Genomic DNA, 10,420 nt, shown 5'->3' on the forward strand with positions numbered 1-10,420 from the left:
GTAATCTCGATTAATAATATTGATATGTCATTCAATATTACATTACTTTTAGTTTTTTTTCTTTTCCCTATTTTTCAATACTTATTTGGCTCCCCTGATTGTAACCTTTTTGGATATCAATGGATCTTCTTTTCGTACATATTTGACATGAATACAAGTCTAAGAAAATTTTGGTTGAAATATAACATATAGGCAATATTAAGTCATTTTTGAATAATATATATTATACAAAGAAATTTTAATATAATAAAAATATTAAACTTGAAATAAGACTATTTAATCTAGTATATATGTATGTATGTATAACCTAAATAACAACTTATACGTTTTATTATAATTGATGAATAAGTTTATTTAGATATGTGACATTTCTTTTCTTTTATTTCATTAGAGTGATACATGAGAATACCACATTTTTTACGCAGTGTCCTAATAGGCATCCCTGTTGGGATTACCTTCTTGGACACAGTAGGATATGTGGCAAAAGTGGAAGGAATATCTATGCAACCAGCCTTAAATCCAGATTTAAATAATCCAGATTATGTTTTTCTAAATCGTTGGGCTGTACGTGGTCATGATATTCAACGAGGTGAAATAGTATCTGTGATATCTCCTAAAGCACCAAGTCAAACATTAATTAAACGAGTTGTAGGAGTTGCAGGTGATATTTTACATACACGTGGATATAAAGTTGATTATCTTCAGGTTTGCATTAAACTTATTATTGTTGTAAAAAAATTCATATTTAATATTTTGGTTTATTGTAATAAACTTTAAACATTGAATGCTCTTATAGGTTCCAGATGGACATTGTTGGTTGGAAGGTGATCACACAGGTCGTTCAATGGATTCAAATACTTTTGGACCAGTTTCCCTTGGTTTAATTACAGCAAAGGCTACTTGCATAGTCTGGCCACCTAATCGTTGGCAATATTTAGAAGTTTTTATACCAAATCAATGTACAATATTGAATTCTAGAAGAAGTTAATAAAAGTGTAATATAAATATGAGGGCTGTCAGTTTCGTTAAAAGATTACAGTGGGAATTACCAGGTACTATATGTAGACATGGACTAACAATAGGAGATGTCGATAATGATGGAGATAATGAATTAGTAGTAGGCACAGCAGAAGGAGAACTTTATATTTTTAAAGTAAGTATAATCTTATATATCATATACTATCAACATAATTATATCCAATAATGTCTAATTTGTTAATTATTATTTAGGGATCTGAATTATGGCAGAAAATAACTGGCCTTGGACTTGTAACTAGTGTAGCTATAGGTGATATTTTCAATTATGGAAGAAATGCATTGGTTGTTATTTGTGGAGATGGCTGGGCACATATTTTTTATAGTCCAAGATCTGTTAATCCTAGTAATGTACCATCTTTATTAACACAATTACATAAAGAAGATGAACAAGACAATCTTAAGACTCTTACAGGTATGTTCATAATATTATTATATAATTAAAATTAAAAATATTTATTAAATCTGATATTTATTATTTCCTCTAAACATAGATATTAGTACGATTATTAATATGACAAGTTCACCAAGTTCAGAACACGTAGATAATATTAGCGAAATAAACGAATTGTCTGGAAAAATGGAATGTGTACATGTACAAAGAATACCAACAAATACAAAGGTAGTGTTGGTAGCTGATATTGATAAAGATGGTGCAAATGAAATGATACTTGGATTAACAGATCGTGTTGTCAGATCATATAGGTGGTCCAGTAGTACAGATTTTGGGACTGGAAGACTAGTTGGTTTAAATAAATGGGAATGTGCTAATCAAATTGGAACAGTTACACTACAGGTTTAAAAAATATAATGTTTATTAAAAGATGATAATATATGTAAAATGTTTATATATGAATTTTAAAATTCAAAATGTTATAATATTACAGCATTCAAAAGATGGAACTCCAACATTGTTAGTTGCCCAACCAGGTGGTACATTTATGCGAATTAAGTGCAACGCAGAAGACAATAGATTAGAAAATGAATCCTGCGAAGGAGATAGCGAAGTAGCCGCGAGTTGTGTCGATTATCAAACTTTAGGAATATCTAGAATGCGTAATCAAAATATATCTACTGAAATTATAGGAGATCTCGAATCAGGAATGATATCTTTGATGGCATCATTGGAATCTAAGGTACCAAAGAATATACAACAGGATACTCCAGCTAAACAATCTTTTATCGATGACAGTCAGTCAAGTTTAAGAAATATAAAGTCTTTGTTAGTTGAAACTAAATCAAATCATTTTCAATCAGAATTCAGAGCGGGCAATGTAGATACTGCAGGTAATTACAATAACTTTTAAATATTTTGAAAATTTATATAATTATTAACACGTTTGATTCCTTTAGGTGTGGATCAAGTGGACGGTAATCTTGTGGGTGGTAACGTTATTCTTGGAGAATTTGACTCTAAGCCGAAGAAAGATTTGCCGTTACCGACATACGAAGATTTTTCTTATAATAATAATAATAATAATAATAATAATAATAATAATAATAATAATAATAGTAATAATAGTAATAAAAACAATAACAACACCAACAACAATAATAATACAGAAGTACAAAATGAAAACAATAAGGATGAGGAATTAGATGAATCTAAAGAAAATTCTTTAAAAGGAAAGCCATATGCTTTAGCCACTTTGGACGGTACTATAATGTTAGTGAAGGATGAAAATATATTATGGTGAGTAAAATATTTTTTAGTACGACAAAACAAATAGTTCAAAAATTATCTATTAGTAGAATATATTTTTTTATTATTATAGGGCAATGCAAGTGGATCATCAGATATTTGCTCTTTGTCGTTTGGACGTGACCAACGATGGTTCCGATGAAATAATCGCGTGCGCCTGGGACGGCCAAACATATATCTTAGATCAACAAAGAAATAGCGTACGTTTTCAATTCGAAGAACCAGTTAGAGCATTTTGTACAGGTTATTACAATGTTGTACAACGTACTCCTACACCTTGTCTCGTCTACAATACTTTTAATAACAAAGTACGTAGCCGAATCACATTGTCACGTGAATATCTGACACTTCGTGTAATTTCTAATCTCTTATACAGATATTCCTTTACTACGATGTGACGCTTCCAAATATGGTCATTAGTCCATTGAATCCTATTGTAGATTTGGATGAAAAAGAACGGAAAATTTTGGATGAAATATTAAACGAATCGGATGAAACTGAGAAACAACGTCGAATGCAGCAACTAACGGAATGGTTATTATATGGAATGCATTAGAAAATGAATAATGATAGAAGAACAAAAAAAAAAGAAAATATATAAACTATATATATTCTTATTAAAATTTTTCTTTCCCTTGTTATCTTTATTTATCTTCCTGCAGGTTATCGTGCGACAAGTTATCTTCTAATCGATATTTGCATTACGTTAAGAGTACAATTCTTTTTTTTCCATCGCAACCGACAGGGATGTATTCTTTTTCATTCGGCAAAGATTAATTCTTGGCATTGATATTTATCGGTCCGTTCGTCGTCTCCGTCTCTTATCATGGAGTAATATACAATCCACAAAACTCTTTAATTGTTTTTTGGGCAAACAGTAGTCGCGACAGCTTAGGTCATGAAGAAGTATACCGAAACGACGAAAAATGTCCATTTTAAATGTTCACGCCTATTTGCAAATCTTCATGAATTTCATCGTTTTATCTAACTGTTATAAATCAAGGCTGATGTTATGTACAATATCAGTAAGGCATATAGAATCAAATGGCACGTCGCTATTGTCAGTAAGCATGAAGATTTCACAAAGAGTACTTTTCCAAGCTTGAATAAGATTGGCTTCTTTGATGTATATCAATGTGACGATTTCTTAAAATTAGTCATTAACTCGTAGGCGGTCAAGCTTGAAAAAATTATTTGACAAGTTAATAGAAAAAAAAAAGAAAAAATAAAAAGAAAGTGTTCGGTGAAAGTCACATATAAGTCTAATATATTTGTTCGTTCTTCGGTGATTCGATAGAGTCAACAAAAATCTATACGATGGATAATAATGTAACATCTACTCTAATCGGTCACAAATTGGAATACCTCACTTTCGGATGGACCGATTATATGCTGTTCGTTTCTCTGTTAGGTGTGAGCATAATCATTGGCGTTTATTTCGGTTTCTTCAAAAAGCAAGACAATACCACCGAGTATTTACTTGGTGGCAAAACTATGTCTTTTTTTCCAATCAGCATGAGTTTAATCGCGAGGTAAGAAAGATGTTGTTTTTTTTCTTTTTTTTTTTTTTTTTTTTAGAAGAGAATTTTTCTTTTCTTTTTCCTTTCTTTTTTTTCTTTTTTACGATTAATTTAATTACGGACGTTTCTTTGTAATTTGATTTTTTTTTACTGACACCTAGACGACGGATCAAATTCAAATTGAATTAAATTTATAATAAAATTAACGAAAAAAGTAAAAAAAAAAAGAAAAATAAACGAGAAAAATTATTTTATGTTTTTTCAGTCACATATCCGGCGTATCGTTGCTCGGCGTGCCCTCGGAGGTATATCAATATGGCAGCCAATATGCAGCGTGCATTTTCACGTCCTTTATAACTTGCACAATCATTGCTTACATCTATTTACCAGTTTTCTTTAAATTACAATTGACTAGTATATTTGAATATTTAGAGATTAGATTTGCACGACCGGTACGATTGCTTGCGTCCTTTTTGTATTGCTTGTCTCTCATTATCTACATTCCTTTGATCATTTATGTTCCCGCCTTAGCATTTTCTCAAGCAACCGCGATCAATTTACATCTGATTGCTCCTGTAATTTGCATCGTATGCATCTTTTACACGACTATAGTGAGTATATACGAGCTGTTATTGTAATATAATTAATTTAATTTAATTAACTTCAATTTTGAGCACGTGTATTATTTGCTGATTTTTTTACAGATAAAGATATTTCAATAATAAAACTGTTCAATTAATTACGGTCGCTCAATATGTTAGATAAACATGATTATATTAGAATAAGATCGTTGATCGTGAAATTATTAACGACTGATAAAAAAAAGTTCGATTGTTTGGTCTATTTAAACTAGTTGATATTTTTTGGAATAACAAAATTTTGTTTACACGTTTATAGTATAATTTCGTATATTCAAAATATTTTAATTGTTTGTCATAGAGAAAGAAATTTTATTAATTATAAATTTTTATTATAACGAAAGTTTTGGTATAATTTTCTATAGGTACTAACAAAATGTAACACATTTATATTTTTACATATAATACTTTTATTAAATCCAACATTTTTTTAGTATAATTTTGTATACTAGAAAAGTGTAACATGTACACATACACACACACACACACACAATACTTTTATTAAATCTTAAATCTTTTTATTATAATTTTGTATACTAAAAAAATTAATACATAAAAAAAATTTTACGTTAAATATTAAATCTTTTTTTAGAATCTATAAAAAATTAAAATGGTCGAAGAAGGAAAAAGAAAAAAGAGAAATAGTTACACGTTTTCAAAGAGCATAAAATCATTTTTTTCGGTCAATGTATTGAACGATAAAATTCGTCGTCATTAAAATAAGAACATCTCAAGAATGCTCGGAGATACATGTACTTTGATAAACATAATGCGCAAAAAGATGCACAGTTTCCGTGACGTTTCGTTTACAAACGTCATATATGAAGAATGACGTTATCAAAGATCGCAAATGTCGCAATGTCTTTGATAATAAACGAGTCCGTGGAAAAATATGATGGATCGTTGGGCAAACGCGAATTTAATTTTTTTTGTTCTCTCTCTCTCTTTCTTTTTTTTATTACTTACACCTACATCGTTACTATTATCATTATTGTATTAGAATTAGCTGTCATGAACTCTTATCAGAAAGAGAACATCTATTATTGAACGTTTACAACGTGGAATTGTGCTTGTTCCGCGTATTAAGTGTACAATGTAACGGAGATAATGTTTACACGACCATAATACGATTGGCGTGTATGTTTACAGAAATACACGTCAAAATTTACAAGGAAGATTCTTTTATCTTCCATTAAAATTTTCTCCCACGAATCCTTTCTTTTTTTTTTCTTCTTTTTATTTATTATTATTAATATAATATTTATCATATTATAAATATTATATTATAAATATTTATCATATTATAAATATTATATTATAAATATTATATAATAAATATTAGTTCTTTTATTAGTTTTGTTCTTAATATTTTTTAATACTGATTACAATGTTTGAAGGTAATTTTTAAAACGTTGAATATAAACAATGATAAGAACGTTAACGTTATTATTGAAATGTTAAATTTCACTAATAATGATTAGAATCCAATTATTTAACGTTAAAGATCAGAATATGAAGATAATTTTATTATTAAAAATATGAATTCTATTGTATGTGTGCCTTTTCATTCACGTTATAACATTTTTTATATATTCTGTAGGGTGGCTTGAAAGCGGTCGTATGGGCGGATACGGTTCAAATGACAGTAACCGTAGGAAGCCTGTTTGCTGTCCTCGTATTAGGGATCAGATCCGTGGGCGGTGTTACTGAAATTTGGAAAATAGCGGACGAAGGTGGTAGGATTGTATTTTGGAAGTAAGAGTCAAATTGTATAATATTATTGATTGTTCGACATTGTTAAATATAATTATTTGTATAAATACATTGATTTCCATTAATTCAATAGCATGGATCCGAGTCTCTTCACTAGAAATAGTTTATGGGGTATGTCGATAGGCATGACCATGACATGGCTTTCTGGTATTGGTATCAGTCAGGTTTCCATGCAAAGATTCTTGGCAGTACCAACGATCACAGAAGCACGAAAGTAGGATCATTTATTTTTGTACAATTTTTTTTTCTTTTTTTCTTGTATGATACCACGAGATTAATATAGATCATTTTTGCAGATCAATAGCATTTATGGCAGTTGGTATGATAATAATAAAATGGGTTTCGGTATTCACTGGGCTTATTATGTACGCTAAGTATTACAAATGTGATCCAATAACAGCACATGTAAATTTCTCTAGATTATGAAACCAACAATGATCAAGAATATTATAATCTTCTATGAAACGAAATATTGTTTTGCAGGTAGTCGCAAGGAGCGATCAAATACTACCATATTATGTTTTGGACGTAGCCGCTAATGCTCCAGGTCTTCCTGGTCTTTTTCTTGCTGGTCTAGTTAGTGCTGGACTTGCTACTATGAGTGGTGGATTAAACACTACGGCGGGCACAATATACGAGGATTTCATTGATCCTTGGATGGCCAATACTCCTGAGAAGGAGAAAAAAGCAGCTATGATCATGAAGGTAATTGAAAATGAATGATCATAATAATCGATTACAATAAATTCAAATTTAGATAAAAAGATTATGGGGTATCAATCGTTAGATTTAGATCAATTTATATTATTCTTAGGTCACCGTAGTTATTCTAGGCATTATTTGTGTGGCCATGGTTTTCATAGTCGATCGTCTTGGTGACATATTTCAAGTGTCTATGAGTTTGACCGGGATTACGGCTGGCTCGATGTTGGGTCTCTTCAGTTTGGGCATGTTGGTACCATGGGCAACGACAAAAGGCGCTGTAGTTGGTGGTATAGTCTCTATGGCCTTAATGGTATGGATCATTGGTGGTGCCCAATGGAACATGGCTCTTAAAAGATTCATTTATAAGCCGTTGCCAGCTTCGACTGCCGGATGTTTCCTCGGAAATGAAACTTCAAACAATCGTACCACAATATCGCCAATTAATTTATCTGGACCTGACGTTGAGTACGAGCCTTTCATTATTTACACGATTTCCTTTATGTACTATACCGCAATCGGTTGTTTGATTGTAATGGTGATTGGTACGATCGTAAGCTTCCTTTGTGGAGCACCAGATCTTATCGATGTTAATAAAGATCATTTTCCACCGATCATTCGAAGGTAGAATCATTTATTATAATTTTTAATATATATATATATATATATATATATATATATATATATATATTATATCTTACATTATGTAGATCCAAATTTATCTTAAATATTCATATATATTTTATTTATAGATTTCTACCACGCAAGAAATATACAGAAGTGTCATTACATTCGGTACCAACTTCACTGATGACTGAAAAAAGTGAATTAATGTCCTAAAAGAATTTCGTAAGTTTTCTTGTTTCGTAAGTGCGGAGAAATAATATAGGGGGAGGAGGAAGGGATGGGGTGGGGAGAACTTCGAAGTCTACGATAATGAAAATCTCGAAAGATTAGGATCATCCATCGCAGGATATTCGACGAAGAAACGAAAAGACTTTTCTTGCTTTTTTTCTTTTCTCTCCTTTAGCTGTTCCTTCATTCTCATTCTCTCTTTCTCTCCTATTCTTTTTTCTTTCTCTCTCTCTTTCTCTCTCTCTCTCTCTCTCTCTCTCTCTATCTCTCTTTTAGAGATCTTTGTATCTTGGTTATAGCTCGACAGACCAGTCGCGAGTTTGCCTGACAACTGTACCTAACTGGTCCCTCCAGGGTTGAAAGCACCCATTAGGTCCTCGATGAGGGTGTCAAATTGACTAGATTATATATCTCTCCCGTGCATCTCAATACAAACAAACCTCCCAAACATCTGTAGGAACGATTTCTATCGGATTAGAACGAATGTAAATGCAGTGCACGCCGAGAGGCAATCGTCGAGTCGCTTTTTAATCTGCACGTTGATGAATGAGTCGATAGAAAAAACATTTTTCATTATGTTTGTATATGCGTTTAACGTATTTAAGTTAGTACGTCATACGCACATACGCACGTATGTGTGCGCGTGTGTTTGTTGTGTCTGTGTGTGTGTGTTCTAGCGTGCGTTCATAAGAAAAAGAAATAAAGAAAGAAATTTGTAAAGAATTAAAACAATTCAAATATATATGAAAATGTGTTATTCGAACGTCGATGATTGTATTTAAAAAGTCAAAATAATCAAATAAGTAAGGACATCGTTTTATTCCCATAGAGCAAAAAGAATATTGAAAGATTGTTTTTTCATTCTTTTTTTTTATTTTTTTTTTATTTTTATTTTTTTTATTGATAGGTCGTTGCGTGACGAAGCAATGGTTTTCTTTTGAAAATAAAAAAGAAAAAAAAAGAAAAAAAAGAAGAAATCCTGTTAGGATTTATCGGCGAACGTTTCGAGAAATAGAGAGAAAGAGGACACAATGGAGGAGACATTATAGGTCTCCTTTGGCGAAAAATCTATAGTGAACGATATATCAGGATCTCAACAAAGGAGGCGTGTACGTGGTAATACTTTGACCACGGTGCTATCGGTTACGGTTGGATGATCAACTCTCCTAGGTAACGCCACTTTCTAATGTTGGACCGTTATGAAGTGCGAACGTTACTGTTGACTGACGTATCTCGGATCATAATGAATTTTTTATTATTACTTGTTAACCGACCTGGGAATTGATAAGAAATGATTCATATAGAATTTATTATTATTCAATATCACAAAAGTAGGTATATCGATCAAAATTTATTAACTTCTTTAAGATGTTTATAATCGCGCTTTAACAAATCGATGTTTCATCTTTTCTTTTATATATATATAGTTTTTTTTTTAATAAACAAATACGTTTCCCTCGTCTTTTTTGTTAGATCGAATCGAACCTTTTATTTTTTTTTTTCCTTTTTTTCTCTTTCGTTTCTTTTTCTTTTTTTTTTAAATTTAACTTGGCAACTTTACACACGTGAACGCATTTAATCCACGTTTCTCGAACGACTCGAAGAGACCCTTATCGTTACTTTCTTAGAGATATCATCGTCTTTCGAGAATCGTTGTCGTCTTCTTGGGAATGAGAGAAGGATCGGCAAAGGGAACTCGCGAGGACATTCCAAGTCGAAAGTGGAAGCGGCATTTCTGTCTCCGAACGAGAAGACCACATTCCATCCGTAGCATTTTTATTTTATTAGACTGAAAGGTGTCAAATATAGGTGGCAAGGCCCACCTACTTACATACCTACGCTGTTCGACGACGAAGTCGAGAAGAGTAGACCCACTTTGTGCAGCTCCATGCTTTTGGCCTGTCCTCTCTTCGTTTTTGGCCCCTATTTCTTTTTTTTCTTTCCCCCCTCTCTCTCTCTCTTTCTTTTTCTCATACACACACATACATACATACAGCCACGTATACTCTGTATATCCCTAACTAACTCACTCGCTCGCTCGTTCGATCTCTCGCTCACTCACTTTGGATCTCTTCACGATCATCGCTCCGATTTCATCGTGTTGGTAAGATCCTATAGCTAGGAGGGAACGGCATTGTCACCAGCTGACAGATTTTTGACAGATTCTGTCTGATTTGGTGTCGAGTGACGTTTAC

The 10,420-nt window shown here is 31.9% G+C and overlaps 3 protein-coding genes across 5 annotated transcripts; all 3 read left to right on the plus strand.

Moving 5' to 3' along the window:
- Positions 1–106: 106 nt before the first annotated feature.
- On the plus strand, positions 107–988 carry LOC118450415 (mitochondrial inner membrane protease subunit 2). 2 transcript variants are annotated; one of them, XM_035886180.2, is made up of 3 exons: positions 107–296; positions 392–705; positions 797–988. In XM_035886180.2, the coding sequence occupies exons 2-3, from the start codon at positions 400–402 to the stop codon at positions 986–988; spliced, it is 498 nt and encodes a 165-aa protein (XP_035742073.1). In that variant the 5' UTR covers positions 107–296; positions 392–399. The 2 variants fall into 2 exon arrangements, with proteins under 2 accessions (XP_035742073.1, XP_035742074.1); XM_035886181.2 differs by having other exon boundaries at positions 107–292.
- An 18-nt stretch (positions 989–1,006) lies between these two features.
- On the plus strand, positions 1,007–3,312 carry LOC118450414 (KICSTOR complex protein ITFG2). Its single transcript, XM_035886179.2, has 7 exons — positions 1,007–1,153; positions 1,231–1,450; positions 1,530–1,831; positions 1,923–2,322; positions 2,389–2,728; positions 2,811–3,045; positions 3,114–3,312. The coding sequence occupies exons 1-7, from the start codon at positions 1,007–1,009 to the stop codon at positions 3,291–3,293; spliced, it is 1,824 nt and encodes a 607-aa protein (XP_035742072.1). The 3' UTR covers positions 3,294–3,312.
- A 472-nt stretch (positions 3,313–3,784) lies between these two features.
- Positions 3,785–9,687, plus strand: LOC118450419 (sodium-coupled monocarboxylate transporter 1). 2 transcript variants are annotated; one of them, XM_085660034.1, is made up of 9 exons: positions 3,785–4,269; positions 4,523–4,868; positions 6,496–6,650; positions 6,742–6,882; positions 6,965–7,073; positions 7,152–7,373; positions 7,483–7,994; positions 8,123–8,219; positions 9,133–9,687. In XM_085660034.1, exons 1-8 carry the CDS (start codon positions 4,055–4,057, stop codon positions 8,208–8,210), a joined length of 1,788 nt encoding a protein of 595 aa, XP_085516160.1. In that variant the 5' UTR covers positions 3,785–4,054; the 3' UTR covers positions 8,211–8,219; positions 9,133–9,687. The 2 variants fall into 2 exon arrangements, with proteins under 2 accessions (XP_085516160.1, XP_035742083.1); XM_035886190.2 differs by lacking the exon at positions 9,133–9,687 and adding an exon at positions 8,525–9,078.
- Positions 9,688–10,420: the final 733 nt, after the last annotated feature.

The sequence above is a fragment of the Vespa mandarinia genome, chromosome 11, assembly GCF_050613455.1.
Source record: "Vespa mandarinia isolate Hongniang chromosome 11, ASM5061345v1, whole genome shotgun sequence".
In the NCBI taxonomy this organism is placed as follows: domain Eukaryota; kingdom Metazoa; phylum Arthropoda; class Insecta; order Hymenoptera; family Vespidae; genus Vespa; species Vespa mandarinia.

What these genes read in the sequence shown, in the direction of transcription:
- LOC118450419 (XM_085660034.1), top strand. Translation starts at nt 4,055, where the DNA reads ATGGATAATAATGTAACATCTACTCTAATCGGTCACAAATTGGAATAC. An exon ending in GCATCTTTTACACGACTATA is followed by an intron (nt 4,869 to 6,495) that starts GTGAGTATATAC and finishes TATATTCTGTAG; the next exon opens with GGTGGCTTGAAAGCGGTCGT. An exon ending in AAGCAGCTATGATCATGAAG is followed by an intron (nt 7,374 to 7,482) that starts GTAATTGAAAAT and finishes TATTATTCTTAG; the next exon opens with GTCACCGTAGTTATTCTAGG.
- LOC118450414 (XM_035886179.2), top strand. Translation starts at nt 1,007, where the DNA reads ATGAGGGCTGTCAGTTTCGTTAAAAGATTACAGTGGGAATTACCAGGT. An exon ending in CAATCTTAAGACTCTTACAG is followed by an intron (nt 1,451 to 1,529) that starts GTATGTTCATAA and finishes CTCTAAACATAG; the next exon opens with ATATTAGTACGATTATTAAT. An exon ending in AAGGATGAAAATATATTATG is followed by an intron (nt 2,729 to 2,810) that starts GTGAGTAAAATA and finishes TTATTATTATAG; the next exon opens with GGCAATGCAAGTGGATCATC.
- LOC118450415 (XM_035886180.2), top strand. Translation starts at nt 400, where the DNA reads ATGAGAATACCACATTTTTTACGCAGTGTCCTAATAGGCATCCCTGTT. An exon ending in ATAAAGTTGATTATCTTCAG is followed by an intron (nt 706 to 796) that starts GTTTGCATTAAA and finishes ATGCTCTTATAG; the next exon opens with GTTCCAGATGGACATTGTTG.